This window comes from Antedon bifida, chromosome 10, assembly GCF_963402885.1.
Source record: "Antedon bifida chromosome 10, ecAntBifi1.1, whole genome shotgun sequence".
Classification (NCBI taxonomy): Eukaryota; Metazoa; Echinodermata; class Crinoidea; order Comatulida; family Antedonidae; genus Antedon; species Antedon bifida.
In genome coordinates, this window is record NC_136235.1 from 19,515,881 (window position 1) to 19,535,696 (window position 19,816).

Sequence of the window (19,816 nt, forward strand, 5' to 3'; positions counted from 1 at the left end):
CAAAGTGATGGTAACGAGAGAGTACCGTATGTATACGTGAATAAATATAAAGTAATTATTGTTCTGTAAAATACTGTTTCTATTTTTAAACATGGCCATATACATGAGTATAATTTGAGTTAGTGTTTACCGACCGACCGACCGACCGACCAAACGACCGACCGTGAGCTAGAATTGCGTTTGCACGCAACTAAAAATTACTTGTTTATTTATTCAATGTTCTGCCATATACAATACAAAGTAGACAAAACAAATATAAAATACTGTTATTAATGGTCATTTTTAAGGTCGATCTTATGGCTATTCGCTAACTATTGTGTTTATTTACTATCCTGTCCTTATTTCATGGAAAATGATTTATCTTAAAATGAAAAAAAAGTTTCTAATGATTTCTAAGAGAAGGACCACAATTATGCCCTCTAATATGTTTTTTTTAATTACAAAAAATAGATTCAAATCTCAGAATACTTAAACTGTCCTTTGCTCTTCATGCCTTTCAAATGTTTAGTTCGAAGCTGTCACAATAAAGCACGGGTTTAGTCGTGAGGCAAAATACTAATAGATTTAATAGCACTGTTTAACTATATAGTTGACATGGTTTTAAATCATAAACATCTTAATTCACTTGAAAATGTATGTATAATATGAGAAAACCACTTTAAATGCAATAGTTGTGGCACCAAGCCTAAGGGTAGAACGTTCCGGAGCCTAGTCATGATCTGATTGTCTGTGAATGAGTCTCACTGCATTCGCTTTGTGTTTATTTGTGTTCCTCCTCTAAAATAAAATGGCTGTTTATAGTTTATCAATCTCATTAATATTCGAAATAACATAATAATCAATAAATTCAAATTTGTAAATATTTGAAACACATGCCCTTATTTAGCCATTTGGTAAAATAATTTCACATAATCTTTGATTTTTAAATGTTGTTTAGTTGTTACTCTTTATACAAATACATCAAAAGCTCATTCGCAACTTTCTAAACTGTCGTTTTGTTGCCAAAAAGTAAAGAAATAATGGCTCTCCATATAGCCACAAGGCCTAATATTTTTGAAAATCATCATTCTGGATCTAGGCCTATAGGCATATATCACTTGTTTGGTGACCTAAGCTTGCACTTTTTACTTTATAACATTCAATTATTGTTAAGGAACGTTAACTCAGCAACTTTTAGAATTGTTGACATTTAAACACAAACCCTAACCACAAGTAATTGTATTTTCGGTAATACATACCCGATTATACGGACGAATAGCCAACTTCAATTATGTCTCATTGTAATTTTCATATTTTTGTATAATTTTCATTATTTCGTGGGAGTAACTTTCTAAGAAAATGCAGAATAAATTATCACAATCAAAATAAGAAAAAACTCTTATGACAATCAATGTTTTCATTCATGTGCGATAACGTTATGTCGCGTTTATTGTACACACACTACAATAGGAAAATATTCGTTAAAATTCATAAGCCTAATTGGATTGGATGTTCTGGTTACATTAATTATTTTGTTAATTTATTTGTGGCAAATGAGTAACTGAAAATAGAAATAGAAATAGTACTGATTCCTCAATATCTACGCAAACGAAATCACATAGCAGTTTGTTTACATGTATTTATTTATAAATCAACAACAACTATTTGTTATTGTTTACAGTTTATTTTTCAATTTATATTGAATTGTGTTTATACATAATCAGCAATTTAATTAGTTTGTCATTATTTGCATATTTCATTTCATTAACATTACAATTATTTGAAAACAGTAAAAAAAAAAACCAAAAAAAGCGCATACATTTACACCGTAAGTTAAATTGAAAAGTATCGTAGAAAAAGAAAGTTGTCTGTATTTACTTGATTTTAGATTTGATGCTGATCTAGAAATCAGTTTTATGCCGAACCTGTTGTTTGCTCGTGGTTGGATTATGCAATTGATTGCTTGACCGATTGATTGATTGATGATGTTTCATAGTATAATGATTAGTTACTTGACCTAATGACTAGCATTTTAATTGATTGATTGATCAAGTTAGCAAACAGATAAATAACTGTCTAACTAGTGTAAATATCAAATAGTATTACAAGAAGAATAAAGTTTCACGAGATTCGGTCAGTATTTGCTAAAGCTCACTTTATCGATTGATATTATTGGTTCATTCTTTTATACCATTTAAAGAATATTGTGTTACTGCCCGGTTACGATAGCAATAAGATTAAGATATTCAATAATATTTGCTCTGTATAAGAAATAATTTAATGATACATTATTGTGCGACACAAAGTTACGCGCGCATCATCGCCGTTTCATCAACATCTGAACAACATCTTTGGGCGTGTCTGGTGATATTATTACAACCAAGAAATATCTAAAGCTGATCAAATTACGAAATTAAAATTATGTATGCTTTAATGTTAAAAAGTCGATTTCCATTGATCAGTTACGGAAGTCAATAACCAAAGGTTGACCTTTATGATATATTCAATTGACATTTCAGTCGCTAATAGAAATATTTTGAAAAAAAAGGTTCTCTCTAATATTCAATTTAAATGTTATAAGTAACATTTCCAAGGTTCAAATATTGGCCTACATATGGGCAAATAGTCAACTATATACAGTAGTATAACTATTGTTCATGTTCATTTCTTTAATGACAATGATGATTATTTATGATAATTATAAAGATGATTATAATATAGAAAACAAGATTCGACAATAATTTATTTTTGAAAGTTCGTCTGACGTTATTTACGTTTCTATTATTTTGTAAGCATAATACGATAATTGGAATTTAAGTGTGGTCGTCTGACTAAGCACAAATTCCAAAGAATAGAATTGTGGTTCTAAAAACATCTATTGAAAACACGGCACATAGGATTAGGTTATGATCAGTGATGTCTCTGCTTTTAAGATAAGTATAATGTAGTTATCGTGTCAAAACCCTCGTCTTTGTATATGTATTTCTTTTTTTGTATTATAGTTGTGGGTGGATACAATAATTGAAAATGGAGCGATGACCTTATGTTTTGTCTCATTCGATAATAAATATCTTTACAATTTTATGTGTGTGAAAAATAACGTTACAGTGAAATGATGTTAAATGTTGAGGGCGGTACGGAATTGAACTTTGTACAGACATCATAACACTTTGAAAAAAAAAAGAAGAAAGGAAAAAGTTGTCAAAACAAAACATGTTGGAAAACAGGAACATTAACCAAATAAAATATTACAGGAAAAACGAAAATCATTGAGAATTTTTTTAGAAACGGACATTGTCAAAGACATATATGTAGGCCTAAGAAAGAGAAACAAACTCTCATTTTAAGATGTACTAATTTTGGTTCAAGCAATGTATAAGAACAAACTCACCTAAGATTAAACTTAACTTTGAAAAAGGCAGTACAAAACAAGCTAAGCAGAGGAACATACTCTCTCCTCCTAAAATAAAAGTTACACTTTCAAACTTTATGTGACAAAAAATGTGATGTGCCCATATGTGGACATGATGAATCTGATGTCGTATCACTACCATATTTGGGTATATCACTACCATATTTTGGCTCATCACACTAGTTTGATAGTGAAGACAGCGCTTTACCAAAGGCAGCACAAGCCATTTCTGAAGAACAACCTCTCCAAAGAAAACATTTATTTTGGGTTTCTTTGGTTTTTCTTAGAAAAGAAGGAGGGGGATGTTTCCCTTTATGTTGCTGCTAAATCTTCACTTCTTTCGTTTAAGATTAGGCCTAACCAAGAAAGAGTATATTCAATTTCACTCTTCCTTTGGATTAACTACCTTTAAAATGGTCTATTTGCATGTGCATGGATGATAGCCTCCTGCCTTAAAAGTAGCCATTGATAACAATGGTAAACACAGTACTTCAGCCGGTGTGTCTTGTTCACTGTGTTACGAGTTTTGTCTGTGTCAAAAATAAATTACCACCGATGTATTTACACACATTTGTCTGATTGACATTACAATATGTCAGTCAGAAATAAGTTTACACACGAGTTTAAACAGCGAGTCAACATATGGCGTGAGTATGGTACATCGAGTCACCTTTAATTAGCAAATAAACTTAAGACAGATAAAGATAAAACTTGGAACTTATCTGTTGAAAATCTCTATGTCCGTATCAAAGTCTTTCTATTTAAAATTAGAATTTCTAATTTTAAACTAATACAGAGAACTCTTCTTTGGGACACCTCTATTAAGGCAACAACCAACATGAACGAGGGACAGAAATGTGTTAGCACTCTGGCCCAATCTCTATTCAGGGGTGGGGGGGGGGGGGGGGGGACACTAAAGAAGACCCTCTGTTGTTTTTTTTTTCATATCATCCTGTTATATTTTTATCTAAAATTTTAAAGTATATTGATGGAATAGCGTATTATACAATTCAACGAAAATATGTACCTTTATAAAATGTATGGAAGTGTAGGTCTATAGTAAAACACTTAAAGTGTGCCTAGATCAAAGGTCATGACATGATAAATACTACTGAACATGTCTTCCTGTCGAAATCATTATAACATAATAAAACGTTTATATCATATCTAGAAGTGTTGAATAAGACAATATAAATACTACAATAACTAGAATCTTACCACTAAAAAGGATCATTGACTAATGTCGATCAAGTAATTGACGTCATGATCGATACCGTACATTTTTTTTCTCCTGTAGTGGAAGTTACAATGAGCTATGAACCAACCTTTTAGTGTTCTATTAAAGGCATGAGGCGTGATTTACGGTAATCTTGTCGTGCATTTTGCGATTTACCGTCACAACAAGCAGGTGATTGTACAATGAAAATATCTCTGTTTAGCTATTCTACACATATAATTATGATTAACTTAGAATTTGCGACTAAGATATGTTATGGATGACCTTTGTGTTTACATAATGACCTCTACGTGTTTATATTGAAAAAGCTTATACGTCTCACAAATGTTTACTATAGTAAATTGGCATGTTTAACAATGTAAATAGAACAATCTTATCCCCTGCTATAAAATCAATTTCTGCTGTGATACCATCATGTAGTCTCTGCGCGTACCCAAGCTGAACATCAGAATTAGTACGCGTACGCAGTAGTTTGTCTCTTGTCTCTCATTGACGTCTCTACCACTCTTTAGGATCTTCAGCTCTTCTCTTTAGTCTTTTCACTCGGCCATTATCGTCCAATTTCTTCTTCGTAGCAAACTCTTGTGTCTCCGAATATACCTAGTGAAATCATCATTTTTTGTTTGTTCATATTTGAAAGGTAATTTATTATGAAAATGAACTTTGCCAGTAGACAAACGAACAAATAAGTTTTAATATTTGATATATTTGTACATTGATAACACTGTGTTTATATGCGATTAGAATTTGATATGATCTGATCACATTTTATAGGTCTATGAGACAGCAATGTGTTACACGTAAATTAGTTAATATACACATTTTTGAACGAGATATCCATTAATTATTAATTATGTAACCGTTTTAGATAAATTAGGGTAATGGTATTCAATCACCTTTGTTCCCAATCCGCCAAATGAAATTAGGAAACACACAACAATGTTGCTAAAAACGATGTTTTCTGAAACCTTAAATACTTAGTATATCCTTTAAGTGAGATATTTGTCCCTAAATACTACGTACTCAGTGCGAAATTTCCCTTAAATACTACTAAGTATATCAATTAAGTGATACACTTTTCTTAAATACAAAGTATACTTTAAAATACTACCTTAAATATTAGGTTTTTCACTTAAGTAAATATAAGATTGTGTTTGGTGTTAAATAAAATGATATTGTTCAAGTATTAGTCTAATAATAATGTTCAACAAATTGGAACATAACATTTAATTTATAAAATAATTTAATTATGCTGCGATATTAATGAATAAATTAGAATTGTTACGTTTACTTTGTTTTCTGATCGCGCGTACAAACGTTGATGATTATTATGTGTTTTTCTACGCGCGCGTAATTTTGTTGATGGTGTAAAGCACCTTAATAAAAAAATTTACGTTTTATTTATTTGTGTGTTACTTTTGTCAATGTATTCTGTATTTCATTGTTACATGTCAATCATAAAACAGGACTCATCGCTTTTTAATATCATTATGTTTTTATCATTAGTGTATGAACCTACAATAAAACCTGATAACACATTGACTTATATAAATTATCATCGTTATCATTTGCCGGTTACAGCAATGTTTCGCACATACCTGTAGGCTTGAAAATACCAATATAATTATATTGATATGTATGCCTTGATAATTGTTGTTACAAAAGACTATAGGCCTAATGGCTGATCTTTTAAAGTTGTGTTAAGTGGAGTAGGTTTTATCAACAACGATTGAAATTGTAATTATAAACGATGACTAAATAAATGTGAATTGAATAGAATCTATAACCAGTTGTACCGATAGTTAAAATTAAAAATTATTTGTTTATCAAGATTAAAATTAGAAAATTAATGTTACTTAAAAATATAGTTATATCAATAATAACCTACAGTAATATAGTACTGCTATTTGAATGGCTTATATTGTCATCAAAATTAACAACTTGAAAAATAGAAAGACATTACTGATAGAAAAATGTTTATTCGGTTTTAAGGTAGAATTAATCAGTGAAATCTGGTTTTACGCAGGTAATGCTTTTATTTTGTTTTATTATTTTGTATTTTGATTATTTCCAGGGTGCAATTTAGATAAATAGATTTACGCATTCATAAACACTATTATTATTATGCATCATACACTCACGCCTCCTACATGAATATCCAATTTAAACGAGAATCGAATCAGATTAGAAATGTTGAAATCAAGTTAGGCCTACATTGCAGGATTGCAGTGAGCATAATGCCATATCAAACTGCAAGAGTGAGAGACCGTGTAAATACATATCAGATTGTTAATATGTTAATGAAGGTATAGGCCAAAGTAAATTTATACAAAGTATATAGGCCTACAATAACCTTTCCCTTGGAACATCTACTATTCAGAAGAAACCCCGCATTACAGTGGCACCATTTTAATGAAACGAACGAAAATAAATATTAGCCTTATTAATGGGACCACCCTAATCAGGGGATACCGAAGTCGTCCCCTGAATAGGGGTTTGTACTGTATACCAAATTGTACAGTGAATTACGTAAATGCAATATTACTGTATAGGTGTTGTTGAAATTATGTATTCCTATTTGTTAGGACATATAGCATTATGACATGGCAAAGGTTGTACAAATACATAATATGTAAATTAGATCACGAATGAGAAAACAAACATAAATCAGATTTGGAAACATTGACTATAGGCCTATAATGTTGCTTTTGTTACAAATTGGTTGTATAAAAGGGATTTATATGAGTGTGTTTTCCTTGTCTTATTACACCTTATCCAGTAGCTACATACAGCCAGGCCTACACCTATGTTAAACATAATCATAAAATTGAAAATAATAGTAATAAAAATTAAGGCTATTGAAGGTTTATTGTAAAATTGAAATCTTGTTTTTATACGGTGCGCGTTTGAAGTTCAATCATTACAATAGAATTCATTACCCATTATTACAATATTAATAATACTGATAATAAGATATGTAACAAGCCGAATTCGGTAATTAAATTTCGACTGAAACTACGAATTAGTATGTATGTAGAGTTACGTATTCAAGACATTTTACATCACCAGACAAAATGGAGACTACATGACACCGACGCATGCGTAATAGGCCTACATATTGTGTACGTGCGCATCGATTTTTGAGTATTCTTGGTCACTTAAAGTTCTGTCTACACTATCAAACTTTATGTGCTTTATGTGACAAAAATATGTGATGTGCCCATATATGGACATGATGATGTCATATCACTACCATATTTGAGCATATCACTACCATATTTGGCCACATCACACTAGATTGATAGTGTAGACAGAGCTTTACGATGTTCCGTGGAATAAGCAGAGTAAGATGAATGATATTATATGAAAGCGTATCGTCTTATAAAATGTGGGTACATTAACAACAAAAAATGTCCCACGCTATCAGATAATCTATCAGTTTACATCAACGGTAAATCAATGCGTTGGATATTGATTAATACCGCCATGCGTAAATGGATCAATTTTGTATGTCTGATGTTTTGAAATGATAGAAGGGTACCCGTTTCTATAGACAGGCTGCTCGTGCAAGCAGCTCTCTCGCTCGGGGATATATTTAATGACGAGGGTTCGTCTGTCTGCCGTAGAGGGATCCTTTACAATAAGTTTAAATCTGAATTTAGCATTCGTTTAAAACCATGGTGAGTGTCTGTGTCTTTCCCATTACGTTAGAGAGAACGGAGTGATGATTAAGAGTAGTGGACTTATATACTATTTAGTTTTCACAACTTATTATCTATATAGCTGTGTTTAATGTTGCACGTTTATACTATGAGAGTTTTTCGTCGTAGGATAAGTCTATAGGAGTGCTGACAAGTAAAACGCTTAAGGTAAGGCGGAACGAAGTCAATCGCGGCGGTATACATAATAAACCGTAACAATAATACTACGGATACACGTCGGCATCGTAGACACAACACATGTTTATAATAATAAATAATAGTAACTTGTTTGTGATCTTGTCAACAAAGTCTATAATAATTGTTTAGTTTCTGTCTTATTGTTATTATTTTAGCTGTGTTTAAATTAATGCATATTTAGTTGATGGCTGATTTGTTTGCATAAAATATTAATTTAAGTCATAATAACTAATTTGATAAATATGTACACAGATAGCCTGGTATAACATACGATTATACAATTGGTATTGTAAAGCTTCACATGTTCAGTAATATGCTATTTTGGTAATAAACATTTATACTTGTTGCATATGGGCCTAATTAAAATGAACTTAATAAATCATTGTACAAATCAGCCTCTGTTATACTGATTTACTGCTGGTAACTATATTTATGTAAATATGTATAGTATAGGCTTAATCATAATAACCATAAACAGTATATGTATCTTTGTACTAAGCATAGGCCTACTATATGTTTTACATATTTTATAGAATTATAAAAAGGCCTACAATATAACCAAAACAAGTTTACCAGAGGAAAGCGAAATTGTAAAATATATGGTTAATACTTTTTTGAATTTATTTTATTAATGATTATATGAAAATAGATTATCATTGTAGCTAGATTTTTCTTAAATTTCACTTTAAATTGTACTCACATTGAAAGAGAATAAGCTCTTGAATTTACTACAGTACCACTTATTCTTATTCTTACCTTTGGAGATTTCAAACGGGAAATTCTGGTAAAAACTTCCCCATTTCAACTTTTTTTGGGCCTACTCCTTTCTCAATATTCCTCCTTATAAATCATACTTTAAAAATACAAATATATTTATTTCATTTTCGATTAAACCATCAAAGTTAGCTTTATATTCAATATCCTTCACCTGATAAGGACACGCCCTTGGACCAGCTTAACATTGCATAATAAACACATACCGTCTAGCCGATAAGATTAGCATTTCTACCTTGACATTCGTGGAAGAATTAGCTAGAGTGTCCTCAAGTGATTTTAAACGCTTCGAAATACTGATAGAATTAATCAAAGCTAGCATGAGTTTCAGTACAGTAGTAATTAAGTATTAAGAATTAAATTGTAATTATTTTGCAAGAGAACTATACTGATCTATCTAAATCTAAAGACTATCTAAAATAGATATATAGGTTAATTAATGTAGATAGATGAAAACATAAAATGTCTATGTTATTTATAGTACAACAACAAATGTGTAATAACCCAGCAATGTGTAATTATATAGTCCATAAAGATCCATTTTCAATATTGTTTTTGTTCGTTATTATTGAACGTTTACAAAAAAAACTAAATGTTGAATAACATTGCATAAAAGGTCAAGTTCTAAAAAATGGTTTAATTGCTGTGCATTTCCATAACAACATCTCACTCACAATTAATAGTTCAATATAAAATAGTATGTTACCGATAAATTGTTTTGAAATGATGAATTCGTCATTTTATACCGTACGTAGTAGTACTACTGTATATCAAATGTTGAAATAGCACCGTAAGATCACGTGATTTCTAATTACGATGACCAAAACAATCACCACAGACTATCCGTACATTATTTAACCGTTAGGTATCTCCTCTTCAGCGTTCCTATAAGCCTAACAGTTTGTCGTGTCCGCATACATAATGCAGAGCAACACAATTATTAAAACGATGTAAACTTGTTCTGTAACGCATGGCTAATCTAATGTGATTCCCCTGTTCAAAATGTATATATTCTATATATCATTAAAAACAATTTAATTATTTATTCATAAGATTCATTTAGTTCTACAAAATTAGTATCATGTACTACTACTACTGTACTAGGTTGGTCGGTGACCTCGTAGCGAGTATTACCGCGAGCATTAATCTAATGTGATTCCTATGTAAGCCATCGAAACTTGGCCTATCCAAAAAACATAAACGGGGCCTACCCTTCAAGACTCGCATCATGAAAAACAATCTTTTATTTTTCCATTAGCCCTAAATTTATTAATTAGTTATTATTGTTAATGAATGATGTTTAACTTAATGTGATTTCCTTTTTCTAAACATTCGAGTTACCGTAGAGTTGTGTATGATGATGTAAAAGATTCCATCAGTTGTCTTGCTCCTGCCAACACGTGTTATTAAATATAATTCATGGTTCCCTTTCGTTGTCTGCCGCGATGCAGTTTCATAAAATAAGTAGGCCCCCCATGCCAATACATTTTCTTGCGTATACGTTTGTGTATAAGGTTAAATCTCTGATTCACACTCATTAATTAAAAAGAAGGATTTATAATCTTAAATTAATATTGCTTATGTATTTTTTTCGCATAATGATGTCTTCATTTTAAAAAAATGATTGGCCTATATTGCATTTATTTTATTATAGGCCATGAATGAGAAATTTAGGCTTTAATTTGATGTGATTCCCTCTCAAATTCGAATTGTTCGGTACATTGTATCCTTACACATTTTAGTGTTACAGTATTTATAATCCAAGTATCCAGGGAAACTTAAATAAAAACGTTTTAATTAGCTTGGTTTGGGTGTCATGGATTTAATTTAATGTGATTCCCCTTACATTCCTACTAATTATGTTGTATTCGTACACATTTAAATACTGTAATGATGACATAAGCCTATGTAAAATTAGTACAAGGTATATATTTTCTGTGCATTAGCTTGGTTTGTGTGTTCAAGATTTTAATTTAATGTGATTCCCCTTCCCAACTAATTATGTTGTATTCGTACACATTTAAATACTGTAATGATGACATAAGCCTATGTAAAATTAGTACAAGGTATATATTTTCTGTGCATTAGCTTGGTTTGTGTGTTCAAGATTTTAATTTAATGTGATTCCCCTTCCCAACTAATTATGTTGTATTCGTACACATTTAAATACTGTAATGATGACATAAGCCTATGTAAAATTAGTACCTGGTATGTATTTTCTGTGAATTAGATTGGTTTGGCTGTTCAAGATACTAATTTAATGTGATTCCCTAATATAGATATTTTTTATCAACATTTTTTTTTACACATTTCGATTAATGAGTATTTTAACTTTTAAATGTCAGTTTATTGATACATTTGTTTTACTGTCGTATCGTGTTAGTTAGACTGGTATATAATTTAATGTGATTCCCTATTAGAAACAGTGTTCATTAAATGTGATGGTGTCGAACATTTCTTTCCATACTTTTTTTTAATGATAAGTCACACAGTGCCTGTATATTTTTGACGGGTGATTTTAGCTGTAATGAGGAGTACATTTAATTTAATGTGATTCCCTACTAAAAATCTAAGCGTTATTGTTCGCTAAAAATATTTGATTGGTTTTTTGGTTTTTTTTACTAGGCCTAGGTCTACGGTATTACAAGTGTGGGTACATTTAAAATTATTTAATTTAATTTAATGTGATTTCCCATAGGCGTCTTTTTGTTCGGTAATACTATTTTTTGATAATTTGTTTACATAGGCCTAAGCCTATTACAATTTTTTATGGTACATTTGAAATTATTTTATTTAATTTAATGTGATTCCCTTTTGTTGATTTACGTTTTTATACCATTTAGAGATTGCAACCTCGGACAATTTATCGTATAATTCACCCTTCTAGTTATATTTAGAATAAGATTTAAATGATTCTATTAAAAACTTTAAAAACAGGCCTATGTAGTGTTGCATCTTTTGTTTAAGGGTTATTTTATATCTATAATTATTTTTATTCTGGCTTTATATTTATACATTTATTATAGATATAATGGACTCGATGTGATTCGCTTTTTAAACCCATAAAGACCTATTTAATTTTTTCCAATAGTTCTTTCATTAAACAGAAATATAACCTATATAAAGCTTATAGAAAAAAACTTCTCAATGTAGAAATATTTTAGAATGTAATTTTCGATCTTGTTGTTAATTTGCATACTCAACTTTAGTTGCAATTTCTGTGTAAATCAGATATATTATATCGATTTAATCGATATTGATCTAGGTATATTAATTTATAATTTAATTTGATTCCCTTTCGTGTTAAACCGGAGGCGTAGCATACATTTAGGCACACTTGTGCGATTTTAGCCACACTTGTGCGATTTCCTGTTCGAATTTACTAACGAACATGTGTAATGTTTTTTTTCTTCCTTTCGTTTTTAAGGGTAACATTAATTGTCATCCGCTTAAAATTCTAAATTTAGGCCTAATGTGATTTCCTTTTTTTGTAAATCGCGCCTTTCTTAAAAAAATTAAGTAGTGTAAGTAGTAGGATAATCACATCTAATTTAATGTGATTCCATTAATATAGAATGTTTTAACATATCATGAATACTATTATTTATGGACAAGGCGATAGAAGTACAGTTGCCTTGTTGGTTTAATTTAATGTAATCCCCCATAAAGGCCTAAATCATGTACTTCATAAGGTATATTCTTCCGGGCCATATATGTTTACGAATATCAAGTGTTCTTTTCGTATACCAAGGTTTCGGTCAGCCCTAGGGGTAGCCTGAACATGCACAATTGTTTTTATAGCCTACATGAATACGAACAGACATTACCCGGCATAAAAATGTATACGTTGAACGTTGTAGATATAGTATTCAACAAACCCCATGGCATTATGAATCGTTATGCATATTTGCGAAATAACAATAGTGTCTGGCCTTTGAAAGGTTTTATGTTTGCTAAAGTATCAATGAGTTTAGTGTACAGTACCGCACTTTCTACTATAGATATACCAAAACCCTTTTATATTACGTATTTTTAATTATCACCACCGGGTTGGATTGAATCGGATTGTGTGGGTTAAAACGATTGCCCTCGTTCTTCGAAGCCAGGTCGGGTCAAATACCCTTTTTTACTGGCTTTTGCCAATTGAATTCACATCGTCATAAAAATAATAATAATGATAATAATTGAGAATACAGAATGAATTCGACCGTTCAGCTTATGGTGGTTGTTGATTAATACTAACACGTAGTACTCGAAATAAAATTTAAACTGCGTATATTTGCTGTAGATGTTTGATAGAAAATGACCAATATCTATCATAGTGCCAGACACACTGTCGACTCATAGGTTACAAATTATTTCTAATTTTGTGAAGATGAACGAGAACGTATCAGGCTTATTATGACAACCAAAGCAACACACGCGACGAACTGCGTTTAACAGGAAGTTCGCTTATTTCCTTGTAATAACAGAGGGGTTGAAGCCAAACACTGGCACGGCAGTTTAGGTACAGAAGACCTGCGTAGACGTACGGTGTCGAACTAACTATGGCCTGCAGGTCCAAAGTCATGCCGCTTCATTGACTTATTTGCGAAATGTATGTCGGTTTACGGCACTGTTGGAAACGGGTTAACGAATAGAAAATTAATAAGAATTTGTTAGTAGAGGGTAATTTTCACCGATGTTAATAACACCCGTATCGCTATCGCGTGTGGGAGGTTAGGAAATTGCGATGTAATTACTGCATAATAAGCAAACAAAAATAGGCCTAACTACTATACGTATTTGGAAAGTTTTATCTTAAAAAACGGTATTGCGCACCTATCACGCGTACAATACCGTTTGGGGGTACGGCACAAATGACACATTTGTTATCTACGTGATTTACTCCTTTACATTATAACTTGACACTGAATGTTACCATATGGTGAACTAAAGTGACAGATATTAAAGATAAAAACACAGAATCTTGAAGGCTAAGTATTCTGAACTTTTTAAATACCTCCCTAATTTGGCTTGAGGTTCTATAATTTCGTTTATCGAAATGAAAATGTCATTTCGTGAACATTTTTTATTACGGGTGTTAAATATGTTGTCGTGTGTTTACATTATGCTAGACGTTCCAACCTGTTATCTTGTTTTATTTACTGATGCTACCCTTTCGTACCTTTGTCTCTTTTTACGTGACCTGTCGCCAAAACAAACGCAGGCAGTGGTGATTGGTAGCGTACGGGCTTGACCCTGGATGCCACGGCTTCCTTAAAAAATACAATATCTGGCGTAGTAATATTGCCGGGCTACGAGTCGAGAATAAAAAGTAACCAATAGCGAGTCTGATTGTTCAAAGCTGATTGATAGGGTAACCACAGACCGGGACAGTGACCGAACACCTTCGAATACTAAGCACCAATCACCCCTTTAACCTACATGACATCCAACACCGTATATGGAAACAGATGTCATAGAAACCGACAGTCGCAATGTTGGAGTCATAGTTCAACTCTATAGCCAGACACACCATTTGTACGTCCCACTTTTGAAAATTAATCCGCTCGTATCAACGCGACTGCATGGTTCGGAAGCGTGTTTTCTTAACACGTTTCGGTACGGCGATCTAGCCTAGCAAAGCAAAAACTGAATTACAAATAATTTTAAAAGTGTTCACTATCGCTCAGCCTATGTGGATATATTTATTGCATGTTTAAAACAAATGATCAGCCGCTTGGTGCGTTAATGCGGAAGACGATTCTGTTGTGATTGGATATATACAATATGTAACCACCGACTTAACGTTGTTTTTTTCTTTTTCTTCCTTGTTTCGTGTGTTGGTATTCATCCTGGTAGCTGGCAACAGGGCTAGCTGAACTATGGATATGCCGGTTACCAATGCACCCGTGTGGAGCAATGAAGACATGACTGGCGACACCGCCCCGTCACAACATACGCCGACAACACCGACGGGTCTTCAGCAGACAAACAAAATCCCAGGACACGTTAATCAGTCTAGTCAACAACCATTACCAGGTCAACTGTGTCCGGCACCTCAGGCCACCCCACCTACCCAAACACAACTGGTCAACTCACAACAGACTGGAAGCATACCGGCCATGTGCACGACACCACAACAAACCCCCACCACACCGACCCTATGCACACCCGAAACCACAACCCCAACTGGCTCGACGACGGAGTCGCAATCGTCGGGGGGAACTAATCAGTCTAACGGACAACACAACGGGACTGGACAACACATAGAGTGCGTGGTTTGTGGCGATAAAAGTAGCGGTAAACATTATGGACAGTTCACTTGTGAGGGATGCAAAAGTTTTTTCAAACGTTCCGTCCGACGAAACCTGAGCTATTCATGCCGTGGAAATCGAAACTGCCCGATGGACCAACACCATCGAAACCAGTGCCAGTATTGTAGGTTAAAGAAGTGCCTCAAAATGGGAATGCGTCGAGAAGGTAGGTAATTGCTATAATGATCCATGTTCTTGTATTATTTGTATATATTAAACTCGGGATACACGTCAGTTCAGTATTATTTGGGCATGGAGAAGTCGTTTATACGCCGATGATCCAGCTTTCGAACCCAAATTTAAATAGGCTAACCAACCAAGTGTGTCACCATGTAACATATTAGCTACCACGTATATATAATACTAAACACCTTTGTTAAGAGTAGTAGAAAATGTAAGCAAAATTGACTGAATTATTAAAACCGGTTGTTGAACGTTGTAATCGATGGTTCATCACATAATCATTCTCTCTTTTTTATTATTAGCTTAAATTATCACTACAGACAGATCCTGTGCATTAGCTTTTAGTTTAGTAGGTTATAGTTGAATTTGAAAACAATCTTCTGTACAACCATACGTCGTCATTTGTAAATATATTACAGTAGGCCTATGTACAATATTATTATGAAAATAAATAGTATAATTTCCTGATATTAACCGTGACAATCTTTAGTGTGTAATTGTATACCTTTTAAAAACATATGTTATTGTTTAATTGTATATTTAATAACTAATTATTAGTAATGTGTCTATTGGAAGACCTATACAAAGTTTACATACTGTATTTACTTTGATAATAATATTAGTTAATATTATATAATTTATAATATTCAAATCGCAAGAAACCAAGTATGTTGACCCCTTCTACTATGTACAGTATAGTTAATAATACATTTAAATAAGTTGTTCTAAAATATATATTTTTTTGAAAAATATCAATTTATGAATCATTGGATTTTGTATGAATCATAATTGTTAGTTTGTGTTGTAATATCAACATATCTAGCAATCATGTCATAAAAGAGTAGACCACTAAAACGATACCATGTCATTCAAACATTAAGAGTGTCATTTTGCTTAAGATCATAAAGTTTTATAAATGCCTGCCGTCATCAGCTAATAACATAACACATGCTTTATACGTATGAGATACATACACTATAGTATTATACCGTTATAATTGTTACTACGTCCTTTGCAGTCGTCGTCGTATTGATGTACTTATGCCCGCCTGCTCGCAATACAGAATCAAATTAGCCTGAGCCTCACAATTATCGGGCCTAGCTCAACTCAAAGGCTGACTTAGCAATGAATGCATACACTGCACACAAACCCATAATAAACGATCATTATGCCGACTGATATTTACCACAGGAATTACCTCGAAGTGGATACCCTAGTCCTTCTTGATGTGATTAGTAATCGTACAAATCCATTCTCAATATATTTAACTACTTGGAAAACGTAAATGTATTTTTGAACACTTTAATGAAAAATAAAAATACGATAAATTGAGAAGAAATGACGTTATAAAATACACACGAAAGACGCCATTTTTCTGACATTTAAACCTCTCATAAATATGTATGAAAGTGGCAGACTTAAATTAATTAAAAATTATAGTTATTGTAGTTGTATGCTAATACACGTCTACAAATGAGCGACCCAATTAATTGTATGGATATAGTCTCTGTTTTAATTCAATTCTGAAAAATAGACCTATATAATATAATGCAAATCAAAAAGAGCCACAAATTCATTTGATATATACAAAAAAGTGTGTTCTTAAATTACATATTAAGCCCAAAGATGTTTTTCCACTTTATGTGTTTAGCCTCATTCTTAAAAAATATGTACAGTTAAGTTATATGCATACTGTACTAAACTAAACCTTTTCGCTGGGGAGTCGGTGTTGACAAATCCTAAGATTATGGGCTTTCGGTTCTCTAGTTTATTCTTCAGCTACTGTCTTGCGTTTTGAAGTAATGCATGTTCCATTTAACATTATATGCCACGATTTATAGTTTTTAACTAGTGTACAATACTATTTCACCCTTATCACTAAGGACATATGAATATTATTCCAATGAAACTTGTCCAAAAGTTGCTCTTCTTAAGTATGACTGAACCAAATGGTTGTATACATTGTATGCAAATTACAACGGTTGACCATAGTCTATTATGTATATTTTATTTCTCATTGTCACTGATTTAACTATCTTTATCGTTTATAAATTGATTCTGTATGCATGTATATAACAGTACACATACATACAAATGGTCTAGTACCTTTTGATGTTCTGTAAATGAGTACATTATTCTCAATATTTTAATAGTTAGAACCCTGAGTGTTCACTAATAAGTTCGATAGCATGCCTCACTCTTTTCGGGGTTTATTTCAGGTGTAATATTCTATTATGATAGCTTAATTTCTTTTGTTAATTCTTTGTTAAATTATTGTCTTAATTGCAGCCGTTCAGCGTGGGAGGATTCCCCCAACACCTCCAGGTCCTGGTCATTACATAGACGGTCGATTTGATGGTCACTCTTTCCTTTCTGGATATATCTCACTTCTTCTTCGGGCCGAACCGTATCCCACATCAAGATATGCTCAGTGCATGCAGACGAACAGTGTTATGGGCATAGACAACATATGCGAACTTGCAGCTAGACTTCTGTTCAGTGCTGTAGAATGGGCGAGAAATATTCCGTTCTTTCCCGACCTGCAGGTTACGGACCAGGTAGCCCTACTGAGAATGACTTGGAGCGAGCTGTTTGTGTTAAACGCGTCGCAGTGTTCGATGCCTCTACACGTTGCCCCATTGCTGGCCGCTTCTGGCCTACACGCAAGCCCTATGTCTGCTGACAGGGTGGTGGCATTTATGGACCATATCCGAATTTTTCAAGAACAGGTTGAGAAATTAAAAGCGCTGCATGTGGACTCTGCTGAGTATAGCTGTATTAAAGCGATAGTTCTGTTTACTTCAGGTAAGTTTTATACTTTTATTTCACAAGAATCATTCAATGCGAACTGTCAGAAGATTGGCTCATGAAGTGTAATAGTTTTACGAACAACTTGGCATTCTGCCTGCGTGTGTTAAATATAGATTCTTTAATACAGAATTATAACTCACTGTCTTGCTACTACATTTAAACGCAATATCAGTCTAAACGGTCGGTTATTACGTACACATTTATAAAGTGACAATGAAGCTTGTGGATGCAAAAGTGTGTACAAAGAAAATTCTATCCTTAAATAGTAATTGTTTATGCCTACTGTTTTTATATTTTATGCATTTTCTTGTACGTTTCATTTTGATCGCATGACATACAAATAGACACGTGGTATAGTCTTCATTTGAGAACCCAATACTGTCTTTCAAAAACTAAAATTAAGCCTTCACAAAAGACCAATTGTCTTTATCCATGTTACTTGCCCATATAATATACAAATCAATACAAAACTCATTATGGGTTGTTGTTGTATTTGGTAAATAACGATATATTATAGAAAGGGAAGTTTTAATCTATACAACATTATCATTATTACTTGGAACTACCAAAGCATCAACTGGTACTGTCTGCTATACTACATACATTACCACTCAACTATACTAGTCTTATTGCTCCTACTTTTGAAACATCATTTAGAGCAATCGGAGAGGTATTAGCCCAGATCTTTCGTTTTCCCAGACAGTTATGAATGCTAATTTACGTGAATACCACGCGATATGAAAGCTATTTTCTCAACCAGTTAGAGTAGAGTATCGCATTAGATAATATATTACCTGATATTATCTGTATGGGTTAGCCGTGCTCTACTATGCATTAAATATATATGTATTTCACGTTGTCTACGATGATGGTTTTGGTTTCAGATAGTAGACCAAAGTTTAAATCGGCTATTTCGTTATTCAGTTATGAAGCAGGTATCGCATTAGGCATTAATACTATACGTATTTATAATATTATAGTTGGGTTAGCTAAGGCTTTGGATGTATTTAAATTGTACTTTCTGGTCCAATATTTCACGTATACATACATGAGGTTCGGTTCTTAAGCTCTGTCTACACTAAAGTGTGATTCCCAAATATGGTATTGATATGCTTAAATATTGTACTTATATGACATGATCGTGTCCATATGGGCACATCACAATTTGTTGTCACAAAATGTTTGATAGTGTAGACAGAGCCTTAAATCACAACGAACTGAA

At 32.6% G+C, this 19,816-nt stretch overlaps 1 protein-coding gene across 3 annotated transcripts in view; it reads left to right on the forward strand.

Annotated features, from left to right (window-relative positions):
* The window catches only part of LOC144854317 (nuclear receptor subfamily 2 group F member 1-B-like), a 41,016-nt gene that overhangs the window by 12,038 nt on the left and 9,162 nt on the right, over positions 1-19,816 (forward strand). For 2 of the 3 annotated variants that reach the window (XM_078712262.1, XM_078712260.1), the window contains exons 2-3: positions 15,146-15,766; positions 18,073-18,588. In XM_078712262.1, coding sequence (XP_078568388.1) covers positions 15,169-15,766; positions 18,073-18,588 — 1,114 coding nt within the window. In that variant the 5' untranslated portion in view covers positions 15,146-15,168. Of the gene's footprint in view, positions 1-8,273; positions 8,498-15,145; positions 15,767-18,072; positions 18,589-19,816 lie in introns of those variants that run through there. The other variant, XM_078712261.1, reaches the window with a different exon arrangement.